At 49.2% G+C, this 26,784-nt stretch overlaps 1 protein-coding gene and 1 long non-coding RNA gene across 6 annotated transcripts in view; one reads left to right on the top strand and one right to left on the bottom strand.

Annotated features, from left to right (window-relative positions):
• MGMT (O-6-methylguanine-DNA methyltransferase) overlaps positions 1-26,784 on the bottom strand; it is a 300,898-nt gene that overhangs the window by 26,380 nt on the left and 247,734 nt on the right. For all 3 annotated transcript variants that reach the window (XM_045439249.1, XM_045439250.1, XM_045439251.1), the window contains one exon: positions 19,755-19,915. In XM_045439249.1, the coding sequence (XP_045295205.1) occupies positions 19,755-19,915 (161 nt within the window). The remainder of the gene's footprint in view (positions 1-19,754; positions 19,916-26,784) is intronic.
• Positions 13-23,375, top strand: LOC123577220. 3 transcript variants are annotated; one of them, XR_006701768.1, is made up of 6 exons: positions 13-886; positions 11,311-11,532; positions 12,022-12,090; positions 12,703-12,874; positions 17,610-17,761; positions 22,898-23,375. It is a non-coding gene; the product is annotated as an uncharacterized LOC123577220 (long non-coding RNA). The 3 variants fall into 3 exon arrangements; XR_006701766.1 differs by lacking the exons at positions 12,703-12,874; positions 17,610-17,761; positions 22,898-23,375 and having other exon boundaries at positions 302-886; positions 12,022-12,370; XR_006701767.1 differs by lacking the exons at positions 12,703-12,874; positions 17,610-17,761; positions 22,898-23,375 and having other exon boundaries at positions 312-836; positions 12,022-12,370.

Below are 26,784 nucleotides of genomic sequence, written 5' to 3'. Positions count from 1 at the left end.
GATCATGACCTGAGCTGAAGTTGAACCCTGAACCGACTGAGCCACCTAGGCACCCCTAATGTGGGTTATTTCTAATGTCACTTCAGAAAGAGCACATTATTCGACGTAGAAGGTGATGTCCCAAATTCAGGCTCACATAATGCAAGGGAGAAAAGACCCAGTGTATGTTCAGATTTATTAGTTTCTTACTCATTTATTCAATATTCAATCAGCAGCTACTATGTGCATGCCAGGGGGAGGCAGGGCTGCGGCAGGGGCACAGGTGTGCCCCAAGTGCACAGCCAAGGGCTTCAGGTGTGCTCAGACCCCTCACTGGAAAACATGGCATTGGAGAGCTAAAAAAGCGAAACATGAACTAGCATGGAATGTAAGCCTCCAGGTAGACAGTAGGGCAGTGATGTCACAGTCCCTCCTGATTCTACCAAGTGGTCAACACAGAAGCTATGGCCAACTTCAAAACCAGCTCACGCTCCCAAGTATGAGCCACTTGCACAACTGGCTCTATGTGGTCACGGCACGGCCAGCAAAGACTGCCGTGGTGAATTTACCCTTCCTGGCATGTGAGGAGAGGGCTCACGTTGTGAGGTGACATGTGCATGCATTCCTGTCATCTGTGCCACTTACTAGCCATTTAAGCTCATTATCTCTCTGAAGTTCGGTGCCCTCAACTCGAAAACGAGGGTCCCAGCATCGAGGACTGAAAGTGAAATCTGCACCAGGTGTTCAACAGAGTCCCCATCACATGGAGAGGGCTCGGTAAGTGTGAGCTGCCGACAGAACCACAGCCACGAAGTGGGAACCTGATCGGCCCCACCCGGACCTCGGAAACGGCGCAGGTCTGTGAGGCAAAATCACTGCTCTGCAGAGATCGTATGTGTGCAAAGAGGTACGCTTGAATGTGAAATGTGGTAACGGTGGGGAGAGGAGGTCTCAGCTGAAAATGCATGACTGCTAAGGAGACACACAAAGCCACAGAGAGGACAGGATGACCACAAAATGGAAACCCTGGGGCCCTTGGCCCTGGCCAGTCTATACGGAGGACGGCCGTGTGGGCTCACTGAGCCACAAAACCTCCGCGCTGGCTGCTTAAAAATAAAACATTACAAGAATGTGTAAACTATGCTCTGCCCCTTGAGCTTCTGTGGATGTGGAAACACTCCATGAGCATGCTACCCAACCACAGCGTCCGAGTTAGGTCAACGTGTGGTCCAGCCCACTGGTGTGCATTCAGCCCCGAAAACAGAACACACTCTGTAGTCCGGGGGCACTTTCTGAAAGGGTTGTCATCGTGCTGGTACAACAGGCCTGTCGTGTGGTTAAACACGACGACACACACTCAGGAAAAGCACAATGGTTTTCAGGTCTAGGAATGCTGTCTGACACTCAGATTAATGAACTTCTATGTTGCACATCAGCAACAGACTGGGGGAACATTAATTAAATGAAGTACTCTATAATTAAACCACTCAACTTTAGTCATTCAAACCATGGCTATGAACACCAAAGCTCTGGCCTGCCTAGGACACTGCCGCCTGCCCTCAGATGTGGCCAAGCCAAGGGGATAGCTCAAGGGGCCGGTCACGGATTCTGTGCTCTCTTCCACTCACCGAGGGAAGGCGGCTGCGCAGGACTGTCTTCACTGCAAAATGGAAAGGCAACTCACTGACAGAGCCCCCGCTCGGCTTGCTCGCTTAGCAGAATCTGGTGACACAGTTCAAAGACCTGAGGCTTCCCTTCCCTCACCATGCCTATGAAACGAGGATGGCCAGTCCGTCCTGCGGGGTGGTTTAGGGGGCCCGGGAGGGACACTGATGACCCACAGATGGCCACTCTCCTACCGAAGGACATCCTGGTTCCTTTTGGGTTTTTTTCAATTATAAATAAAGCTGCTATAGACATCTGTGTGCAGGATTTTGAACGGGCATGTTTTCAATTCATGCGGGTAAATACTGAGGAGCCTGATGGCTGGGTGGTAAGCAAGATTATACTTAATTTTGTAAGAATCTGCCAAACTGTCCTCCCAAGTGCACCATGTTGTGTCCCCACCAGCAGCAGATGGGAGCTCCTGTTGCCCCACATCCTCACCAGCATTTGCTGTTGTCAGTGTTCTGGACGTTGGCCATTCTAATAGGTGCGTAGTAGTATCTCGTTATTTTAATTTGCATTTCCCTGACAATGTAGGATGTTAAACTTTTTTTTTTTTTTTAATCTGATAACTCGCCATCTGTGTATTCTGTTCATTGGTCAGGTGTCTGTTCATGTCTCTGGCTCACTTTTCAGTTGGCTTGTTCATTTTCTTCCCAAGTTTCAAAGGTTCTTTGCCTATTTTAGGGAACAGTCCTTATCACATGTGTCTCTTGCAAATACTTTCTTCCAGTCTGCAGCTTGTCTTATTCCATAGATGCTGTGTTCCACAGAGCACCAGTTTTTAATTTTAAGAGAGTCCAAGTTACCAATTATTTCCTGAATTGTGCCTTCGGTGTTTCACTTAAAAGGTCATCACCATCCCCAAGGTCATCTAGGTGTTCTCCTGTCTTCTAGGAGTCTTAATGGTTTTTGTTTTACATTTAGGCCTGTGGTCCATTTTGAGTTAGATTTTTGTGAAGGGTGGAAAGTCTGTCTATAGTCCTTTCTTTGCATACAGATCTTCTGTTACTCCAGCAGCATCTGTTGAAAAGATTATCTTTTTTTCCTACTGAATTGTCTTTGTGTCTTTGCTGAAAACCAGCCCAGTCTATTCCTGGGTTCTTTTGTGCCACTCATCTGTTTATTACTTCACCCACACTCTATTGTCTCGATTACTGCAGCTTTTTAGTAAGTCTTAAGGTACACTCACCTCAGTCCTCCAGTCTTGTTTTCCTTCAGTGTTGTGTTATTGGCCATTCTGGGCCTCCATATAAACTTCAGAATCAGTTTGCTGACATCCACCAGGCAAACTGCTGGAACTGTGATCGAGACTGCGTTAAATTTTTAGATCAAGTTGGAAAGAACTGACATCTTGACCATATAAAGTCTTCCTATTCATGAACATGGGATTCCTCTGCATCCATTTAGCTCTTCTTTGATCTCTTCCATCGCCTCCAGATTTCCCGCTATAGACCTAGTACATACTTGGGTTACAGTTATACCTCAGTATTTCATTTTTGGGGTGCTAATGTAAGTAGTAATATGTCTTTAATTTCGCAATGAGCACTTTTTCATGTATTTACGGATCAATTCAGACAATATTCCTTTGTGAAGAGGCTGCTCTTTTCCCACTTACTGGACTGTCTTTTTATTATGGAGTCAGGAGTCTTCATATGTCCTGTGTACAAATCCTTTGTTAGGTATACACGTTGCAAAGACTTTCTCTTACTCTCTTTCCTATTCATTGTTTTAACGATGTCTTCTACTTTGAATAGAGTGTATTTTATTTCTGTGTCCGTAGCCTTATTTTTCTGTGTTATAGGAAATATTTGTCTGTTAAAATTATGAAGGTATTCTCCATGGTTTCTTCTAAAAGCATTAGAGTCCACGCTTTACATTTAGGTGCAGATACATATCAAATTATTTTTTATATATGGTGTGAGCAAAGGGTCAAGGTGAATTTTTTTCTTCTTTTGCAGATGATACCAAGTTGTTCAGGCACTATTTGTTGAAAAGGTTTTCTCTTCTGCTCTATGTTTTGATCTTTATGCAAGTACCACAGTATCTTGATTACAGAAGATTAGTGAGTCTTGAAGTCAGGTAATGCTAGTCCTAACATCTTCATTTAGTGTCAAGCTTGCTTTAGATATTCTAGGCCTTTTGCATTTCCATATAGCTTTAGAATCAGCTGGGAATTTCAAGGCCTGAGTGAACTTAACACAAAGGATAGTTCATGAAGAACTAAAGTCTTGGCAGTACTGGCTTTTCCTATGATGAAAGGATGTGTATTTAGGCCCTCTTTAATTTCTCTCAGCATGTTTTATATTGCTCAATGGCCAGGTCTTATGTATCTTTTATTAAAGTTAATCCTAAATACTTTATACTTTAATTTTTAATTTCTTTGCATAAAAATCAAATAACTTTATATATTAAAATTTATCTTCAGCATTGTTGAATTCACTTGTTTTAATAGTTTTCAAAATTCTATATAAGATACTCTATGTAAACAACTATCTAACCTGAAAACGAAGACAAGTGTACTTACTCCTTTCTGATACATGTGACTTCGTTTTACTTAACTTTTTGCACAAAACTCTGTCTTTACCCTTTTATAATCTGTGTATTGTAGAAAATATATATAGTGTGTGTGTGTGGGGGGTGTCTGGTTTTTTATCAAATCTTAATAAGGAGGAATCTATGCCTTTTTATTGAATCTTAAGACCATTTACATTTAACGTAATTACCAATGCAGTTGGGTTTAAATAAGATGGACATGCTATTTGTCCTGTTTTCTGCTCCCTTTTCTCTCTTTTTCCTTTCAGATTAAGTATTTTTAAAATCAGTATTCTACTTTACCTTTTCAATTAGCGTATGCACTATCTCTTGGCTTATGTCGGTTTTATTTCTTAAGTGTCATTTTAGAATTTACAAATTCATCTTTGGTTTATCAAAGTCTGCCCTCAAATAACATTACACTTGCTCACAATAACATAAAGAACCTTACAGCAGTCTATTATCATTTCCCCAGTCCTACCTTTTATACTATTGTTACTCTACTTCTACATATATTATAACCCCCAAAATTCATTATTAGTTTTGTTGTGAAGTAATATCTTTTAAAGAAAATAAGAAAACTCAGAAATAACTTTCATACTTTTCCACATATTTCCAGCCACCCAGAACACTAAAACACTTGTACTAGAATATCTGTAGCATCATCACTTATAAAGGCAAAAAAAAAAAAAAAAAAAGGTGAGAACCCTCATTTCTATAACACAGTGTAGGAAACAAATTATGGCAAATTCACAACATGGGATACTTAACAGTAGTTATTAGTAAAAATCTCCACGGGATTCAAAAATAGAGGAATCTCACAACAATGTTGATTGAACAGGGCAAGTCACAGGAAGATATCGGTACTACCCCCTTGGTATGTAACAGCAAACACGGGGCCGCGAGGAGGGAAGGCAGACACAGCCAGGGAGGGCACACAGGTACTTGGCAGTGCTGCTGGTGCTCCATTCCTTACCTGATTGGGGGGGGGGGGGCATCGTGAACCTTCCCTTTATTACCAATACCTCACAAACCCCGTAGGGAGTTTCTTTTATCTGAAGCAAGTATTTCGCTAAAATCATGAAAATATCCACTTGCCTTCAATGTGCTCAACAATTAAGGAGGCTCTTGAAACTGCTCCTGTCATCTGATAAGAAGTGATTCAAAAAGGTTATTTGGTTTTCTTGTTCTTCCCGGTGTTTAGATTTTACACAGGAGCTGGAAGAGGAAGAAATATGCAAGCATCTGAGTGCCACACACACTGCCTCTTCCTCCTCTGCTCACACTTTCCAAAGGAGCCCTTAGCACCCCGACCTCCAAGCCCCGCCCTCTTCATCCCAGTGGCCTGGTTTACGCTCCTTCAAAGCACTCACATCACTCCCCCAAGAGTCTAGGGGATGCACATCATATACATGTGTATGTATTTCCCACTGGCACAGAAGCTCCTTAAGGCCCAGAATTTTGTTGTTCTGTGCTAAATTTCCAGAGCCTACACGAGGGCTTTGCATGTAGCTCAATGGGTACTTGTCCAACAAATGATGAGCTGAACTTGGGTCTTCATGGTCAGGCCTAGGGCTCTGTCTACGAGTGGCATCTGTCCCCACCCACTCATGGGAGGCCTGGAGTCCCCGGCCCTCACCACTCAGGATCGTCTCTGTTTCCTCCCAAGTGATCTTTACTTTGAAGACGATGACATTTTTTTTTTTTTAAGTCTGGGAAAAGAATTCAATACATGTATTGTACTGAATTTCTAGGCTCTCTGCCCCCAATGTATAAAATGGAATAACTAATCAAGGGTCATTTAACAACTGTGTCCGAGGCGCTTGGGAAGGGGGAATCTGGACACCCCTCCATACTTCCATCCACCTGCTCTTTGGAAAAAGGGGCCAGAGCACGCTTGGTCCAGGGAGGGGAGGGCCACACAGCCGTCGCTGCCCCAGCACACCTCCCAGGGGTTTTCTACAAATCCTCCCAGGGTTTTCTGGATTCTCCTCAAGTGTCCAAAGGTCACCCGGGAAGGCTAGGTCATTTTTATGGCGGTTCCATAGGCCAGGGCTCTCCAGACTACACTGTGGGGAGCATCAGCCATCCCCAGGTGCTAACAGGGAGAGGAGCTGTGGAGAAGGTTCTGTATTTGGGGAGGTTCAGGAAATTCATAAACTACAGAACCTTCTGACCATCGAGGTATACACCCCGCACTGAAGGGTGTGTCTCAGGAGTCTGGCTCAGCTTTGCTTACACGTTCCCAAGCTTCTGCTGGTGGTCACGCAATCTTTCCTGGTGAGACGGCTTAACATCCGGTAGAACTGAGGTTTTACCAAGTGACCTAGATCTGCTTCCTCTGGAGTTAAATGTACGTCTGCTCCTTTCTTCCCTAAGCCCATTTGTGCTCAGCTGTCCTCAGAGCCCTGGGAATCCTCTGCTCACGGCTGCGGCAAATCTGGGGACAAGGGAATGGCTGAGTGCGGGTGATATTTTGCTGGTTTCCCGTTGCCGAGTGTGGGTAGGACACAGCGGGCAACGACACCCTCGGCCGAGCGCTGCAGGGGTCTGGCAGGAGGAGCAGAAACGACCTTGTCTGTCAGAAAGATAGGCAAGCTGTAAAAAGTTCTCAGAGGATCATCCTGCGTGCTCTAAGAGACAGCAAACACGGCTCGACACTCTGATATAATAAACTCAGGGCTTGAAGTCTTGCTTCTAGGATCCAAGGTTAAAACTGCCGAATTTAGAAACTCAAGGATTTTGCAAAAGTGCTAGAGGCTGCCTGCAGCAGGCTAGAAGTGGTGCACGTGTAGTGCCCGGGGCCTAGCACAGCTGCACCCCAAGGTCACGAGCAAGGCCTCAGAGAAGCGCTCTGCCCCTGGGCTTCAGGTGGCTTGAGGGCAGAGTCTGCAGCAACCCCCTGGGGGCAGCCAGCAACCTCAGGATTCGGGACCCGTTTAGACCTCTGCTTGTGGTCCTGATCTCAGCAAAGGGTCCCCTCTGATTTTCCACGTAAGGTTCCACCTTTCTGAATCACCTCCACCCTGCACCCCAGTTCTACCAACAAGCACGGCTGTATGGTGTATGGAGAGAAAAGGCAGGCCCGGTACGGTCTTCGCCAGAAGTTAGCCTGCGCGCAGGAAGAGCAACGTCCTCAGTAAACCCCTCACGGGGGCTTCTGCAAAACAAGGAGACCAGACAGCGAGGAGACAAAAGGCCCTAGAGGCAGGACCAGCAGGGGCTCGGGCTTCGAGGGAGGCGAGAGCCGCGAAATCCAGGCCTGCATGGCCTAGACGCAGAGCAAGTGTGACGCCTCCCACTTGCAGGCAGCGCCTGGGCAAGAGGCCCCGTGCTCTCCTTCGGAGGCCTGACTCGCTACCAAGGAACAGAACCTCCAAAATCACTTACAGGAGGCTTTTAATGGCTTCTCCTCGTAAGATTAAAGCAACAAGAAACAAATGATACTGGGAATTTGTTAAGAAACACGAGGCACATCTTTCTGCACGTGTCGTGTCATTGAGACTTGGCTGGCCCACTGCCCCACATCCCCTCACTTTCTATTCTGCAAAGCCAAGAGGCACGCTTATGAGGATGGGCCCAAACCACGGCAGCTGAATCAAAGGTCGGAAACGGACAGTGAAGTGCGTTCAGTGCTGGACACGGCGACAGCGGACACCTCACAAACATCTCCCACGGCGGTCAGAGCCAGGTGGCCCGGCCTCCTGCAGCACCAGTCTGACGGCAGATAGCCTCAAGCTTAAACCCGAAGTGCGCACATCCTTGTTTCCCCAGAGGAGGACGTCCCACATCTAAGAAAGCCGAACGTTATCTTCAGGGTGGGTGTGAATGAACGAGCAAAGCACCAGGCATCTCCAGAGAAGCTTCAGGAAGGGCAACCTGGCGGGGCTGGTCTCCATCAGAGCCGAGACAGGTGGGAGGACCCCTCCCCCTCCCTGGCTCTGCAGGGAGTTCTCCCCAGACACGCTGACCCTCTACTGTGGCTCAGAGTGGCCAGCCCGCGGGGACGCAAGCTGTGTGTCCCGTAGCCACTAGGCAGGGTGTCCTTGCCAAGTTCTGTTGAATGTCTAGAGCACTTCAGAAGACTTGGTTCACGACGCCGGGCAGAGTCTGCTCACCACGAGGGTCGCTAGGATTCTGGAGAGCACGTTCTATCCGCTGCGAAGGCAGCAGGGGCTCCCTGTGCTGGGTCTCTGGAGGTCTCATTTCCCCCTCAGGACCACTTTACACGTCACTGCTGTCACCCCGCCTTACACACGGGCCATCAGAGGCTCAGAAAGCATGTTACTGGTGGGACCGTGTCCTCCAAAATTCAATGCTGAGGTCCCAACAGCCAGTAGCACCTGACAAAGCAACTATTTGGAGAAAGGGCCTTTAAAGAGGTGATTACGAGGAGGCCGTTGGGGGACCCTGAGCCGTCTGACTGGTGTCCCTGTAACGAAGCTAGGTGCAACGCGACCCCAGGGGCCTTTGTCCCTAAAGGGACCCACGCAGGGGCAGCAGGCGGGCAGCTCGGGAAAACCCGTGAGAGAACAAAGAGAACACACTTCCGCTGCCCAAGCCACCCAGCCCGCGGCACGCGCTCCCACGGTCCCGGACAAGGGGCGCCGGCAGTCCCCGCGCTGGCTCTGCAGGCCTGGTGGAAATGGGGGTGGGGAGCCCCCAGGCTCCACGCAGGCCGAGCACGGGGCCTGAGGTCACACATGCGGGCAGGGCTGCACGGACGAGCGCCTAGAGGCTCAAGGGAGCATCCCTCACCAGCTCACAGACCTGGGCTGGGTCAAGGTCAGCAGGGATGCTGAAAACATCCCTCAGGTCAGCCCGGCCCGCTTGGCCTGAAGATCCACCCTTGAGAACAGAGGGCTGAGGGGGCACAGGCCTCACTCGGCTCCTCTGGGAGGTGGTCCTGGTTCTTCCAGTTCTGCGGTCACATGGGGCTGCTGGCTTCTGAAGGGCCCCGGGGAGCCTCAGCCCTCGCACATCCTAGGTCAGAGCAGCAAGTCCCCGCCCCTCACCCGGGCCTGCTGGCAGGTGGGGGCAAGCGCGGATTCCCACCCGTGGCTCTGGTCACATAAGCGGCGTGCACTTTGTAGGGGACCAGAAGTCTTAGCCTGAAAATCAAGACATTACCTCAGAGGCCAAAGCGGAGGCAAGCAGCCTGCTCTTGGGGTCGAGCTGTGGTCAGCCTCGGTCCGCTGGCTAATGCCGTGAGCCCTGTGCGCCTCTCTCACCGCACGCGAACTTCCCCAGAACCCTCCAGACTGGCAAGGCGAGCCTGCGTTCTCCATGCATGCTGCTCGGCCCTCCCTCACTCCAGCCCTACAGACCGGCGCGGGGTAGGAGCGGTGAGCACCGTCAACCTTCACACCAAGGAGAACGGCTTTTATTAATACAAATTGGGCCATTAATACTATTTAAATGCATTAGCTTTAACACAAATAAACAAGATCTGCCGGTGAAACTTTAAAAACGAATCCTGTATTCTGGAAAGGGAAACCCAGCCGGTGAGGAAGCAGGGGCCCCCAGCCAGGTGTTAACACCGAGAGACCACGAGAGCCTTGCGTGGGTCCAAGGTGCAGGCTGTGAGGAACATCAAAAGGTGTTAATGGTTTCAATATTTATCTGCTGCAGGGAAGCACTCTAAAAAGAAGACAGAAAAAAAAAATTCTGCTAATGGCTGTGTCTTTGCCATTAAAATGAAAAGCTTAATGCATCTTATAATCAGAGGACAATTTGCAAATCATTAAGAGAAATGTAAAATTCCATTAAAATACAAATCAAGAGACTCTCCCTGGACTAATAATCTTTTTGATATTATTTTGCATTTCACTATTTCTGTTCCAATACCCAGGCCCCACAAATGATCAGTTCCTGAACATGCTATTTACCACAGCCTACTTCTTTAACGAGACCAAGAGAAGGATAATCTGCTATTCAGAGCAGGTACTAATGAAGAATTCCATATATTCTGAAATTTAATTAAAACCCCAAAGATTTCAAATTAGATGCAATTTGAAATGCCTGGGGCAGAAATACATGCACTTGCGTGGCGAGGGTACCACGCTGAAAGTTGATACCGTAATTGGTCTTGATGTATTTTTGTGTTGCTGGGCTGAAGCACAGAACTCATAACCATATAAAAATTCTCTGTAGATTACCTGCTCATTGAAAATGCCATCACTCAGGTAGTTCTCCACTAAATTACCATGCCACTAAAATGCACAAAGTGATTCGCAGAGTAGAGTGGCACAGCTGGCCGACGCTGCCAATGAGTTATGCATGCGTCAACGCGGCCTTTTTTCTTAGTAAAATATGCTCAGTTGAATATTAAAACATAATTGGCATTCAACCTAAGCAGCTTAAACCATTCCGTTATCTTCCTTTAAACCGATTTGGCTCCTCCACAGTTATTTTCAAGGATGCGATTCACAAACTAATGATGCCATCATACTCAGCTAGATTTCGCTGTTTTACATTGGTCATAAATAGGCACCGTTTCTAAGGCCTGCCAGGGATGGCCTTTAATATTAGCTGCTCTTGAACATCAAAGGCCCAATTCTTGAGGAAAAAAAAAGGCGGGGGGGGGGGGTGGGGGGAACATGCCATTTATGTTGCTTCGTGCATATCTTTTTCTAAACAGAGGAAGAGCTGCGAATTTTCTCTGAAAAGTATGTCTTGGCCAAGCAATGAGCTCGAGGTCGCATGAGCTCAGCTCCTGGGTTTTCCTCAAACTGTCTAAGGAAAGGCTGAAAAGAAGATCATGTTGCCGGACCACCGTGGCCCAGCCGAGGAAGGAGCATGCATCTTTAGAAAAAGCAGACAATGCGTGTACACACGTACGTCTAGGGATGGGTCCTTTACACAGCGTGTTCTGTGCAACAATTAAGAGCGGTACTCAAAAAAATGCAAAAGTAGTTGCCATAGTAACGAAGATACTGTAGCTTTTGAAGCTGGGGGGTGGGGGGTGGGAGCGGGCAGGACTCACCAGGGATACTACTTTCTGAAATACTGTCGCTGTTTACCTTAATATTTAGAGAGCAGGAGAAATCTGATCTGATTTTCATAACTTATCACTCGTAACTGAGATGTATTTTAGGCTAAAGACTTTCCTTCCCCTACTTCATTCTCCAGTTTCCTTCTTCAGACGCACTGTGTTTGGTGCCGTTAAGATACAACACGATGCCCCAGCGTGCCGAGCCTCAGGAGGTCTGCTCCGTCCTGGTGACTCCACCACCGCACCAATCACACGGCTACGCAAACGGCCTTGGAAAGAGATCAGATCTTCCCATTCTGACACGTACACACAACCTGTAAATCTTGTATTCTGAGTCGGCCCGAACATAAGGGTTGCAGGTAAAAATCATAGGTGATGAGGCATTTAAATAAGTAATAGTTTTTACACTTTTGGCTCCTACAAATAGCGTTACAGTGTTACTGCCATTAATGTACTAACATTTATGTATTTAATGTATCGATAATTTACAGTCCAATTCTCTATACATTTTTTATTAAAATATAATTTTCTCTACAAACCCAGGTGGTAGAGAGAATCCTATTTATTACTTCTTGGATGGTATAAAAATGCATTTAAAAATGCATTAACGCTGCCTGTGAAATGTGAATATACAATATTTTATGACAACAAAAATATTTAAACATTCTCTTTGGAAGCAACACATGTTAATCTAATGCCTACAGCGGGAATAAAAATTTTGAAAGCACATATAAGTGAAAAGTCTGTTTTTCACTTTAAAATATAGACCTGATAGAAAATTCCTACTTTTCAAAGCCCATTTAAAATGGAAAGTTGAGGAAACAGACACTGTCATTTTCTTTTCTCAGTAGGTAGAAATCTGATACTCTGCTGCTCCGAGGTAAAGAATACCCATACGTACCCAACACGAGGACACGGTCGGTGATCTTAAATGCGTGAACATAATGAGGGTGAAACTTTCGCCAGTTTGCTGTTTAATTGTTGTGCTAGATGTAACAGTTACATTGTCATGTATCTTCCCATAAAAGCTACACTTGTAACAATTTCAAGTATTATTTATTTGCAAAAGAGATCCCGTTAAATCCTACACAAAGTCTGAAAGTAGCTGACTTTCAAACCACCTTTTGGTTACCTTTTAAGCTTGGTTAAATTATACTGTGACCCCGGTGGCCTTCACTAAAGACATTCTCAAGTTCATTTTTTTTTTTTTTTTTTTTGCCTGATTTATGGAAACCTCAGGGAACACAGGCTCTGACCACCTCCCCATATTTAGGATGGAACTTTCACTGAACTAGGCTTCCCATGAGCCCATGGTAATTACGATTTATCAGAGGGCTCGCGGCATAGGAACACCACACGTGCTCTCGGGTCTGGCACGCTGTGATTCTGGTCAGCCACTGCCAGCATCTCGGGAGCTGGTGTCCACGCACAGACTCAATTCTCCTCTGTGGGAGGGGGCACATACTACAACTCCTAGGGTAGGTCTAAGGGGACACTCTGGGTGATGTGACCGTTAACCTCCTCCGCAGCAACCCCAGGACTGGATCTACATTAGACGTGCGGAGGACGAAGCTGGCATCCAGAACCTGAAGCAACCGCTTCCCTTTGTCGTCTTGCTTCTGTTGTTCAGGGGTCTCCCCCAGAATCTAAAACTTCATGCACCCAGACGCTTCAAAGAAGAACCACACCTTTGGGCCACAGGTAAGGGCACACCTCCTAAAGGCTCTGGTCAGCTCTGTCAACACTCTACCAGGGGGTGTCCTGGCAAAGTGATGCACCTGGGAACACTCTTGAGGGGCTCACTGTCATGTGACTTTGTAACCTGATGGCACAGATGCTGATGCGCAGCCAGCCTTGCTCACACCTTCCAAATTACAAAAAACGAACAGCACACTGGCTCTCGCTCCTCCTCACGTGGCCGCGGGCAGAGTTCGAGATTAGGCAGACACATGGATACGTAACCTAGAACTTCTAGAAGTTGTTAAGTACAACAGCAAGAACAGCTCTTAAATATGCAATTCTAGGCCTCAAACAAAAATCGTTATGCAATTAGAAATGTCAACCTGAGCACAGAGTGAAGCTCTAAGAGTCTGATCCATTTCAACAAATTCCTTCAGAGCGAGCAGTAATTCTCAAAATCGGGGAAATGTATGTATATGATGCACACACTTATACGTGTGATGTGTACATACATACACACACACGCAAATGTGCATGCGTGTATCTGTATTTGCCCATATTTAAGATTTTTGACATGTCTTTGGAGGGTGAGAAGTACAGAGATTGTAGGCATAACACGAACAGACAGTCTAGAGCGTCCTGGTACACACGCTCCCAGATGAAGGGCAGGAGATAGGAGAGCAACTTACAAAGCTGTTTGTTTAAATGAATCATTGCTGACACTAAAAACTTCTCATCCAAGATGTGGTCGCATAGGACAAAGAATAAACAAACACCAAGGACAATTACCAGGCAGGAAACAGCATAATACAATAGGAAATGATGAACTAAGACATAATCTGAACCTCAGGCTCTCTGGCCCGTGAAATTCACCAATATGCCAAAGTGTAGTTGATCCGTCAAGTTGAAGAGCTAAGGGTGAAGTATGCTGACTGCTTCCGAGCTGGCCTGGCTGGACCCCCGCAGAGAGAGCCAGAAGAAAGCAGGGCCACGGCCACGGCCTACAGAGCCAGCACCCCTCGGGCGCCCCCGGGGAGCACCTACCCTGCCAAGTGCCTCTCCTTTCTGCTCAGGCTGGGAGCCCCTGACCCGGAGAAACCCTCAGTGTGGATGCAGAATTCCGGTCATCTAACACCGATTCCGCTGTGGAGCTACAAATGATGCGGATATTCATATATGCAGACAGGGGCCAGGAGGCGTGATGGGCCCATGCAGGGCACTCCTTCCTGTCCACAGGAAACATTCCCAGGAAAGCAAGGTGTCACAGCCAGACAGAAGGGGCAGTGGAGAAACCATGTGCTTTGAGAAAAATGGTGGCTTCTGGTGCTGTGGGGAGGGGTTCATGGGGACCGATTATCAGGCCCTGAAAGGGTAAATGTCCCCAAAGAGGAAGGCGGCTCGTTCACAACCTTGGTCACTTGCAGGGCTCACTCTACCTCTCATACACCGTTTACTTTCAGGGTTCACGCCTACTTTTGTTCATAAACACCCCCACCCTTACCCTCTTCCTTGTGGCCCCAAACCACACACATGGGGGTGCTGCTCCTGATTCGAGACCTTGACCCGGGTGCCTGCCACCCCCTCCTCCCAGGCTACTGATCCGCACCTTTCCCAGTGCTGGCCTCAGAAGGCCTTGGGCCAGATTTCCACATCTGCTGCTCCCGAAAAGCAGCTCAGCAGCTCTAGGGTTGGGAGAAGTACATTTTCACCAGCTGTTTCTCTCCCACTTAATTTAAGTGCCGTGTTGTTAGCTTGTTCTAATCGATAAGTGGGCACTGGAAGGTTTACAAACCTCCTAGCCCTACTAGGTAACATCATAGCAAGGCCAGCAATTTTTATAATACGGGAGGACCGTGACTGCTACCAACCAGAAACCATAAATGCCATCACCTATTTTAGTTATTATCTTCTCTTTAATTTGCTTTTTTTTTTTTTTTTTTAAGTCCAGGGGAAAATACCAGTCCAAACTTCCTGAAAGCACAAAGCTGCCTCCTGCTGTGTACGTGTTGGAGAGGCTGAGACAAAACCCTCCCCTGCCGCACCCTCTGCAGACGGACCCGGGCTGTGTTCAGGACTCACAAGAGCAAAGGTGAAGGGCAGTAAAGCAGGCCCCGGGACACGGACGGGAAGGGGGCTCAGCGCCGTCTTTCCTGGGGAGACAGCCTGGCTGGGGAGGCCGGGTGTGCTGTGCATTTCGTGGACGTGAGTGACGGCAGGAGGGCAGAGGAGCCCTTGTGCCCCATGAAGGCTGCGGGGGTGGGAGGGGGGAGCGCTGGCATGATTAGCCCTTGCTTGGCTCTCAGAGGTGGATTTTTAATATTAAAGGACTGTCTCTGGTAAGGACTCGAGGTAATGACGCTATTCATTTCCTCATTGTCCAACTGCCTTCCAGGACCCACACACGGCCTCCACTGGAAGGCACACCACACAGTGGGACTGTCTTCCAGGATATAGTGGGAAATTAGTTAATTCACCCTGGAAGGGCCTTTCCCGTCAGTCTCTGGCAGGGCTTTCAGAGGAGGCCCCTTGGAAAGAGGGTGTTCGACAGAGATACACAAACACAAGAATCCTTTTCGAGGCTTTGTAAGAGAAGTTACAAAAAAACTACTCGCCGGCAGGTTTAAAAAATGCAGATTTTACTACTGTCATGCAACTGGATTTCATAGCTACGAGCTAATAGCTGTGACGAAGGAATTATTAAAGTGTTAAATATTTCATTTAAAAGGGAACATTGCAGTCACTTTGAAAAGAAAACTCAGAACTCATCTGTTGAAAACCATCATCTGTGAGACGACACTGGAAGCAGCAGCTGGGGTCCACCACCACCCGCACACCGCGGGGCTTGCACCGGACTCACACCATGGGGCTCTCCCGGCGGAGTTCGCACCCCACACAGCGCCAGGCACGCTGCAGGGCTCACGCCACAGGGCTCACACCGCCATCCGCACCGCCAGGCTCAGATGGCAGGGCTCATGCTGCGGGGCTCACCATGGGGCTCACACTGCCTCGGACGGTGCAGGGCCCGGGCCACCACGCATACCGCCGGGCTCGCAGCGTGGGGCTGCCTCATGTGGGGCCACGGTGCGAAGCTGGGCCATCCACGGAGGAAGCCCCCACCCCAGCCTGGCAGAAGCTGCCCAGCGCCCTGCAGACTGTGCAACCGCCCCTGCTCAGAGCGCCCCTACAGACAGGAGAGCTTAGAAGGGGAAAAAAGCGTGCACGCGCATTCTGAGTCTGAAAGGTGGTCGTAGTTGCCCAAAAGGCTGCTCTCCCTGAACTCTGTGAATCGCGCTTCCGGCCAAGTGCAGCTTTTATTTTCCCAGCTGCTTTGCCACTGACAAATAAGGATGTAAAGATGCATAGTATACAAAGAAGTCACGTTATTTTTAGTAAATAAATACAAACTTGGAGAACGTTAACAGGAAAGAACTTTAACATTTCATTATAAAAGAAACATTAAGATTTATTTCGAGAGTAATGGTTTCGTTAAATAACCATTTCTTGGAGAAAAATGAATTCAAAACCAAGCTGACCTTTGCAAGAACTTGATAAGGGAGCACCTGACCTCCTGAAAATGCTCCCCAAGACTGCTGGTCCTCAGAGTGGCTACCGCGAATGATCATGCTGATACTGTATTATTTTCTTTGTAATTAAAAAAAATTTTTTTTAATGTTTATTTATTTTTGAGACAGAGAGAGACAGAGCATGAACGGGGAGGGTCAGAGACAGAGGGAGACATAGAATCTGAAACAGGCTCCAGGCTCTGAGCTGTCAGCACAGAGCCCAACGCAGGGCTCGAACTCATGAACCATGAGATCATGACCTGAGCCGAAGTCGGATGCTCAACCAATCAAGCCACCCAGGGCCCCCGAATGCTGATACTTTAATAAAGCAGATTAGCAAAGGGCAAAACGCCTCAAACTCCAAAAACAACCCATTTTTTTTTTTAAAGAAAATGCTCTCTACTAAAAACACAATATCCCAAGAAAATGAATGCATCTTAGTCAATAGTTGCTTTTCTTCTAACTCCCTCAACAGCACCCCGAACTTCACTCCAAGCAACTGCAGCCTTCCCTTCCCACAGAGAAACCCTATCTGTGGCGGCTCCAGAAAAAGGCAGCCACAGAGACTTCCAGACTTCTGGTCAGGATAGACAGCTTCATGGTTCCTTGGCTGAAACACCCAGACAATTAACTTGTTACTACTAATCAATCTTGGAGGATTTCCAAGAGAAGTGGAACTATGTGAAATTTCCACTATTTGTTAAGTTTTAACCTACAAAACTGGCAATTTTATATGCTTAACTCTGTGTGTGTGTGTGTGTGTGTGTGTGTGTGTGTGTGTGTGTGACCCGCCTTACAAAATGAGCCAAAGGTGAATAGGGTACTCATCTCACAGCGAGCCTGAAACGGTGAAGCAGTCTGGCCCGTGCAGGAGAGGGGCCCACGGGACGCAGCATAGGGGTCCCCGGTCCACAGGCCAGCACCCGAGGAAGAGCAGGTCAGGGGGCTGGAGCGCAAGGGTGGCCACAGTCAGGATTACGTTTTTAAAACACACTGAAATAGGCAGGCCTGGCCTAAATCTCAGACACAAGACCATGGTGGAAAAATGATATGCCAAGCCATGTCAAATGTGTTCAAAAATTAAGACACACAGAAAACAGAATTTGTTAAAAAAAAAAAAAAAAAGCATTTATTCCATATTGAAATGTACCCATGCCTCCCAGTTTGCAAAGGTTTCTTTCTTTATGTTAAAGCACAGCTTCCAGAGCCTCTGAGCCTGCCAGAGGATTTTCCTTGCACGGGACCCGCCTGCTCGCCATGATTTCAGCGTTGCCACAAGATCCAAAGTAGAAACAGAGCAAAGCCAACTACCACTGGCTAGAAAGGGGTGTTACCACATCTGGGGGTTAGTGCCAATTAACTCCGTGTTAGCAATTGTATTATAACCATCCACCACCTCCCCTCTTAAACCGTAAAATCCCCACACCTGGTCCCTGCCTGGGAGTGAGCGATTGAGCTAAATTAGAAAAACCTGGCTTGCACATGCCGAGGCGTGGGAAATCCCGGCCCGCAGCAACCACGAACTGTCAGGAGGCGGGGCTGGCCCAGGGGACCCTGTCTCCCCGAAAGCTGGCTAGGAGGAACTCGCCCCAGTTGGAAGTGCCCGCCAGCACTGTGGGGCTCGCCCGACGGAGAAGGCTTCTAGGTTGGCTTGGATGGCCTTCATCCTTACCCCAGCGGCTGCTTCCGGCTCGTCCTGGTCACTGACCGTGACCGGTTAGCCGAGCAGAGGCCGTGGGCGTTGGGGCCCAAGGCCAGAGAGGCAGGATAAGTGTGGCCAGTCCCAACCCTCTTCAAACACTGAGGACAGGACCTCAGGATTTAATAAGCTCACTCCCCAACGCCCCTTTGATTATATAGAGACTTCCTGTCTTGGCTTTATAATTTTTCCGTCCTAAAACTTTCAAAACCTTAAATTTCAGCTCACTATTCATTAGACTTAAGGGCAGGGAAGCCAGTCGGGCAACTCTTCCTTCCCCCAGCGACACAGCAGTACTCCCCGAGTGCTGATGTGGACACACGAGCTCAGAGCACCAGGATCCCCAAGCCCCTACTTCCGAACCCAACCACACCTGAGTTCCTCAGCCCGCGCAGCAGGGGTCACACGCGCGTCCTGTGGCATCCATGCACCCAGTTGGCTCAAGCTACCGGGGAGCAGCTGAGGCTCCCCTGCGCCCTGAGGGCCCATCCAGAATGCAGACCAGGGAGGGTTTCTGGACGTGTGCATAGTGACAGGCAAAGGCCTGCTGTAGCTCCCACACCCATGCTGGAGACCGTTCCAGAGGACACAGGGGGTGAAGAAGGGGCCCTGTTCATTACGGCTGTACCATTTCAGTTCATTATGTGCAACAAAGCTCAAGGTGTTCTCTGCTCACTTGTCTGACCTTGTTAGTCAACTCAGGTGTTAACTCAACTTCACAGGGGCTTCTCTATCCACTGCCCCTAGAAATTCTACTCCATTTTCAAGTTCCTTTTTGCTGAAAATCATGGCAGCTATTAGAATACCGTTAAGCTCATTTAATCCATTTCGAAATTCGAGATGGCTTTCAATGCACCTTATCTAAAATCTCAGGGTAATTTTGTCCCCTGAGCATATGTGTCTACACATCTATACAGAGATGTATATACATATACACACGCTTTATTAAAACGAATATAAAAAAAATCACTACGTAAAATAAGCCCCCGGCACATGTCTAGAATAATTTTAGTTGCCGTAATTAAGGTCCCAACAACAATTTAAAAGGAAATTTCTGGGAAAATGTTTTTGGTGACCATAGACCACGTGCCTTTGGCATACAACATTTAGGCAATACGTTCTCAATTCATCCTTTAAGAACACTATATCAAACTAGGGTAAGTTTGAGAAATTAAACTGAAAACTTATTCAAGAAGACACAATGCGGCTACCCACTCTGATGTAAATGTCACCAACCGAGTTTATGGAAGTGGCTAATTGTCCATGTACAAGCCTCATTTTCTGTGCTGTTGGCAAGCAGATAGTTTAAGTTAACAATAAGCTTATTGAAAAATTCACTGCTATTCAGATGTGTTCCCATTTAAACCCTTCAGCCAACAAGAGTTAAGAGTCGATCTGCATGCATCATTTTTATTGCCTTTGCCAAGAATTATGTGACCATGTGCCAAAACTAACACAAGCATTTGGAATGGGTGGAGATCGTGAACTCTTGTCCTTACGGCGTGGCCACATGCTGTCTCTGTTTAGATGATGTAAAAATACCAAGTCAGTATAGTCGATAAAATGAGCTGTGATGTAAGTGATAGTTAATAAGTCAAGCTCCCTGAACGAAACCCTAGGAGGCGGCGGAGTTACTGACCTCGCTGGAAAACGGGATGGTGAATCGCAGGCAAGGGGAGGTCTTTGAGGGCCGCCGGCTCATGGAAATAGGCATCCAGCCAGGCCACGCACTGCTTCAGGGGCGCCGTCATTTCCCCTGGACAGCCGAGCAGCTCAGGAAGAGGGGGGGCCTCCATGGCTCTGCAAAAGCGGTAACAGGAGCTTAATAAGCCTCTAGGCCCTGCGTCCACACATGTGAAAAGCAAACAAACGTCTACTCTACCCACATGGGTAAAAGTCTACTGCTGCACAGCAATGGGAAAGGGCGCCAGAGGAGGGCGTGGGACGTCTGCCAGCCACGTTTCCCCCTTCAGCTTTAAGACACACAGCGCATCCTAGAAAACAAGTGGGGATTCTGGGAAGGAACAGCCTAGTATACAGGCTCTTCCACCTGGGGCCCTGAGTGTCTGCAGCCATGGTGAAGCAGGACAAGACAGAGCACGGATGACCGGCACAGAAGCCGCTCTGGTGGGTGTGTGCACTGCCCATTCATGAGACTAACAGGTGCATGTATGCATCTCCCGGTCACCTAGCAGATCACCACGTGTTATCAACAAGATTTTCCACAAATACTGTTGAAGTAATTAAACTGCATTTTGATCACCCCGCCCCTCCCACTGAATTTCAACAATAGCACGTTCATGATTTTCTATCACTTGGTGGTGCATTCTGGGGGATTTCCTCCAAGTCTGCTTTCAGTCTGCTGATGCTTATGCTTCAAAGCATCTAATCTGTGTGGAGGTTGTTCTGTGAGGCTAACTCCCCTTACACTGCTCTTCTGGCTTTTTTTCCTCCAAATCCCCCTCTTCATTCATTATGGTCACTTCTTCCTTTTCTCTCAAGCTTAAACCAACGTTGTTTAGGCTCTCTTCAGTTTGCTCCTTGCCCTCGGGGTCTGATTCTTCTGTCTGCGGCACCTCCCAGAGCCGACTCCCCTTCGGCAGGTGCTGACTCTCTGGGATATGCTCTGTTGGAATGAGGAAACGTCCCCTCAGAGAGGCTTTACTTGGGTGCTTCTGAGCCCTAGAGTTTCATGATGGGTCCAATTTTAGTTTCCTAGGACCCCAAACCCACAAAAGCGCCAGCCCCAAGTCTGATTTCTTCTGATGACCTCCTTCCTCACCTTCGAAGGCTCAGCACAGGTGGCAGGCTTCCTAGCAGCTTGCTGGGCCTGGACGGCAGAGGGCATCTAGAATTCTCAGATACTAAAGCTCTGGGGGTGGCGTACATCCAAGCAGTACATTTCCTGACCCCTCGCGTCTCCCTCCCTGCGTGTTGGGGGGGGGAGGGTGCGTGTGTGTCAATCTCTGGGCTGCCTTTCTCACCTCGCACCCACCGCCCTTATGAGGGTCTGAACGGAGAGGCCGCCACCCACTCGGCCGCGTGGCCCAGCACAGGGACGACAGCGTGGCTGCGGCACCCAGGAGCGCGGGCTGGACCAGGCCTGTGTGAGGACAGCAGCACGCACAGGGCACCGCAGATCCAGAAGCCCGTGTAACCTCACCCTCCAAGCTGCAGGCAGCAGCCAAAGACCTTGAAGCGCGTCTTACAAACGCTCCTGCACTGCAGTCCGAGTCTCTCAGGCACGGCATTCTGCGGAAATGAGGGTCTCCACCGAGGTCCTGGGATCTTTCCAGAGATAAGCTTCCCTGGATGGGATGTGCAGAATGCCCTTTACACTGTTTTTCCACAAGAGAACAGACAGTGGATCAGGGAGGGCTTTCTAAGCACTCACATACGGGCAGTGTTGGGGAAGGAACCGGACAGCAAATAGAACTGAGCCTGCCCAAATGGCCAGGCAGAGAGGGCTGGCCACGGCCCGGCCATCCTGCCGACTCCCGACTGGACGCAACAGGCCCAGGCCTCCTCGCTAGCTCGCTGTGGGCCGGAACTCACGTGGACGGACCTCTGGTCGGCCTGGACCCCAACTCCGCAGAGGGGCCCCATGGGACCTGCTCCCTCCACAGGCACGGTGAGGCCAGAGGAGCGGGGGCAGGGCCTCTCGAGACATCTCTGGGGGGAGAAACCCATCTCCTCACTGCCCTGACTCCTTTCTCCGTTAGGACCTCCGGTCAGGGAAGGAGTGGACCTTCCTGTGCTTGTGCTTGGCTTAAACGTTATTCCAGTCCCTCTGTTCTCCCACTGTTCCTTCCTTGCTGATAAACTGATGATACTGGAAAGTAAAGATGGGCAAGAGTGTCTCGTGCTGTTCCATCCTGCTCCCGGGGTGGGGGGGGGACAGGAGACAGGTCCACCGAGGATGAGCCAGGCCTCCCTCCCGACACAGCTGGCACCGTCCAGGGGGCAGCTTTGTGGCTAAGGCCGCGAGCAGGAGGCCATCTGCATGTGACACCTGGTCACACAGGGGGTGAGCAGGGCTGAGGTGCCCACGTCCCCACCCTCAGCCCATGGGTGGCTTCAGTCCAGAGGAAGCAGGAGAGGGGCCGGGGCTGCATCAAGAGCCCACAGTGCCCCACACGCACCCAGCATCTCCATGGCCAGACTGGGGCCAGCCGAGGCCAGCCCCTCACGGGCCACAGATGCTCTCAGGGCTTGTGGGGTGTGCTCGGCCATCACACACGTGGCAAATGGGGTTCCCTGGGTCAGGGGGCCTACATCACAAAAGACAGGGGTCCTCTGCACCCACTAGCGACCTGCTTTGCTCCAAGAGTTACAACTCCATCCTCGGAGGCCCCGGAGCGAAACGGGGTGCCTGGCCATCAGGGGAAGGGGCCAGGCTGGTCGCCGCTCCCTCCACATTGCTGAGGGACAAGATTGGTAGCTGTGTTCCTGCTAGCATTTCCCGCTCCTAAAAGGATATTTGAAGAATTTTTATAGTAGTAAAATTCATCTTAAATTGATTTTTTATGCTTGTGCTAAAGATCTCAACCTCTGATTTACTCTGTAGTTCTCCTTTTTAACTCTTTCTCTATTGGCATTAGGTAACTATTCATGGGTGAAATGTAATTAAACAGCTTTGATTCTGAAGCAAGGATTTATGATACTACATTTAAAATGAATGGCATTAAACACACACATAAAACCAGATTTTTAAAGCCATGACACAAATTTCCATTTCTACAATAAAACGAAATTTATTCTCTGCCCTGCCCTCCCCTCCAGCCTCGCTTCGCTTGCCCCTGCGCGAGCCGCGGTGTGACGGCAGCACTTATTAGGGAGGAGTCTCTCCAGGCTTCCCTATCGACCAGCCCTGAAGCCCCACTGATTACGGACGAGCACCGGCGCATGGGAGCCCAGACCGAGGGCCGGGAAGCCAGCGCTGCAGCACAGACAGGGCCCTGTCCTGCTGTCGGCTGGGAGAGGGCAGAAAGGGGACACGTCACAGTCACTCTTTATTCACAGTCACGTATTATCAGTAAGAGTCACCCAGAGGCAAATGCAGGGACACTGGAGCCCTTCTCCTTCTCTCCTGTTTTGTTGTTGTTGTTGTTTGTTTTTTTTAAACCTGGCACGAGAGGGTTGGCTAGCGGCTGACAAATGAATTTGGCTTTGTTGAGTCACACGCAGGACAGTGGACAGCACCGGGCACACCATGCCACCGGCAAACATAAAACCACGTGTCGTTTGGCTTAAGGGTCTCTTCCAGAAAGAGGCAACTGCTGGCGATCTCAGGACAACAGCGTGTGGCCTTCTGGGGAAGCTCCTGGAACCCCAGTGAGAGAGAAAGCCCCATGCGAAGTTCTCCCAGACTCCCACCCCGTTTGAAGAGGCAGCCCCGACCCCTTCCCTTCTGGGGCTCGGAGGAAGGACGTTGTGGCGTTAAACTATTTCAGATCTCAGGTTTGTCCTTCAACCCGAATCAGGACACGGGAAAAGTGTGAAGGGCTCCGGGATGAACTTCTGAAGGGTCTTTAAAATTTTTTTATTTTTATTTATTTTTTATTTATTTTTTTTAACGTTTTTATTTATTTTTGAGACAGAGAGAGACAGAGCATGAAAGGGGGAGGGACAGAGAGACAGGGAGACACAGAATCAGAAGCAGTCTCCAGGCTCTGAGCCATCAGCCCAGAGCCCGACACGGGGCTCAAACTCACGGACCATGAGATCGTGACCTGAGCTGAAGTCGGACGCTCAACCGACTGAGCCACCCAGGCGCCCCTGAAGGGTCTTTAATGAAGCAGGCAGTGATGCCTCACCGCCACGTATTAAGGGAGGGCCCGTTGCTTCACAGCATTCCACACAGGAGCCTTCGTGGTCTTCAAGGGAGGACTGCCCTTCCTACCTTCAACGAAGCTCGCGTTTCCAGACACGGATTTCAATCAGAAAGCGAGGGGACAGAGGCAGCATCCCACCAGAGGCAGGGGGGACACAAGGGGAGTGGACCAAGTTTACGTGAAATGGCCCCAGCGGACGGGGTTCCTAGCCGTCCATCTGCCACACGGGAAGCCCGACTTGGCGCTTCCCATCCGCTGTGGCCCCCTCAGCCGGGTCTCACACACCCTGGGCTCGGTGGGGGGAGGGGGGGCAGCAGCCGTGGAGCCCGGAACCCACCGCCTGCAGTGGGCGAAGCGCGCCAGGCCGGCCTGGGTGCTAGACGGCCGCGCTCAAGGTCTAAGGCTGCGTCAGGTACTGGCACGAGACGAGGAAACCTGGCAGAGCCGCCCTGACAGCTCGGCTCCCGCTGTCTTCCCCGTTACCAATTCGCTCAACACTTTAAAACTCAACCAGCCTGGCAGGAGATTTGGGTATTCAGGTCTGGGGGCGCCTCAAGACTCTGCCGGTAGTAAAGAATCACTAAATCTCCGTTTCTGAATGAATTCTACTTCCCGAAGACATTAAAATGTCATGTACTTGGCTTAAATCCCATTTGATGTAAGAAAACAGGCCAAAAGTTCTAAGCTACTCGCATCTGATTAGCGGCATTAGCTACACCCAGGGGGTGGACTGCTGGGCGTTCGGAAACCTCTCTTTTTGACCCCAGTACTTTTCCAACATCTCTGTCTTCACAGGATGAAACGGGGTCTTACAGTTTGGGAACATTAACTGGTGACGCTGGAGGCTCACCCAAGAAAAGAGCTCTGACCTTAGAGCCCTGAAGACACGTAGCCCTTGGAGTTCACGTGGAATTCGGCAGGAGTTGACCCAGGTTGTGTCCGTTGGCAAGGCTGAGAGATTAGTCTGTGTGGAGGCACACAGATGCCCGGTACAACTTGTTGTGGGAGGAGTCGTCCAGGGCCTTGGCCACGTATGGCATTTTAGACACCCTTACGATGAGAAGCATTTTCCAAGCCGAGCCAGATAAGCAAATCTCCCCTTGTCTGGCTTCCAGGACCCAGTGCGGACTCCAGAGTAGAGCACCAGACCCCAGAGTCCCAGGAAGGCACGTGTTTTCAGCAAAACTTTAAATCTGCAATAGAGGGGACTTTAAACCATGCTGCTAAATATCAGTGGAAAATGTACTATGAGGTCTAAATAAACCATGCTGCTAAATATCAGTGGAAAATGTACTATGAGGTCTAAATTAACAGATCTCTAGCAGACTCTCTTGTGCTTGTGTCTGATGCATTTGCCCCGCATCCAATCATACCTTCCTGTTAAAGCTCTGATGCTTTGCTTCTAGTGGTAGGATTGAAGATGGGACATAAATTGTGCCACCTACCATCAAAACAGATTTTTGCAAAACCAAGGCTGAATAAAGATTTTAAACTCTGTACTCCAAGTGAATTTCACATCTTGATTCCGTTCAAGCAATTATCGAGGATCCATTAGGCACGATGGCTTACTGACAGGAATACGAACGCAGTGTTTGTAGCCCAAGCAGGCGGAGAAGGAAGAACGCGGAGGTAGAACACGGAGTTGGTGTCAGCAGCTTTCTTTCCACTCTGCCTTTTGGACAACCCCATGTTTCCCTGATGCCCCCAAGGAGCCCTTCCCTCCCTGATGCCCTCCAATGAATGGACAATGCAAGCGATGGCCCCGTGACGTGGCCTGGTGGCCAGTAGCTGTTGGGAAACACCACCACGAGGGTGTGTATGGTGGGAGTTTGTGCGACTATTTCAACTTCTCAACTAGGAAGAAAAGAGGAAGGGGGGAATCAGAGTGCTGATGCTGGTACTCAGAAACACTGGTCTCAAACAGCAGGACACAGTCAAAGACAAAGGACAGAGGCCCACCGACGGGCTCACCCAGCGGCGCGGCTCCTGGCGGGCACTGTGTGTGCCCGGCACCCGTCTGACGGTCCGGATGCCAGCTCCTGGATTTCTCCTGCTGCCCTAACAGCACTATGTAGTCAAGGGACAAAGAGAAGAGTGAATACAGACGTGCAGTATCAGCAACATACTGACGTTTACATAACAAACGGGAGACACGTTTACACATTTGTTCATTTTAACAGGGATAAGGGCTGCTACTGCTCATAACACATGGGCTTAAGGACTGACTCTCACGTACTAGGTTTTACTTTCTGTTTCCACAGATCATTCCCTATGAGACGAAGAGACGTGCTACCAGACAACAGAGGGAAACCGGTGGCAAAGGGAGCCCGCTCCGAGTCCAGACGGAAGTGAAGAGGACGGCTTCGTGGGGAAGGCGGTATTTCCACCGTCTCTGCAGGAGGGGCTGGCTGGCACACTGACAGGTGCTCTGCAAACCCTTGCTGAGCTTTTACTGTGTGGTTCGTAACAAAGACGGACATAAATCCTGCTCCTTGCCTTTATGCCTTCCACCCCACGATCACACACCCCCCAAAATGAATTCTACATTTACGATCCTATCAGAGGCCACCAATGGTTCACGTCCCAAGGTCAACAATAGAAGGAGGAAGAGGCAGTAAAACTTAACGGGGCCCCAATTTACTCACTTTCTGGGTGGTCACAGGTATGTTGCTTAAACTGGATATCAGTTTTTAATGGGCATCCTAAGCCCTCAAAATCTGGGGTTCGAATTCATGTCAGAACCTAAACACGACCACAGAGGAATTTACGGTGGTATCTGAAAACCCTCTCCCCAACCAGAAAATTCTATGTAAATTTTCAACTCCTCCTCGTACA

Source organism: Leopardus geoffroyi, chromosome D2 (assembly GCF_018350155.1).
Source record: "Leopardus geoffroyi isolate Oge1 chromosome D2, O.geoffroyi_Oge1_pat1.0, whole genome shotgun sequence".
NCBI classification, from domain to species: Eukaryota; Metazoa; Chordata; class Mammalia; order Carnivora; family Felidae; genus Leopardus; species Leopardus geoffroyi.
Note: the sequence above shows the minus strand (reverse complement) of the source record. Positions and strands in the feature narration are given on the sequence as shown.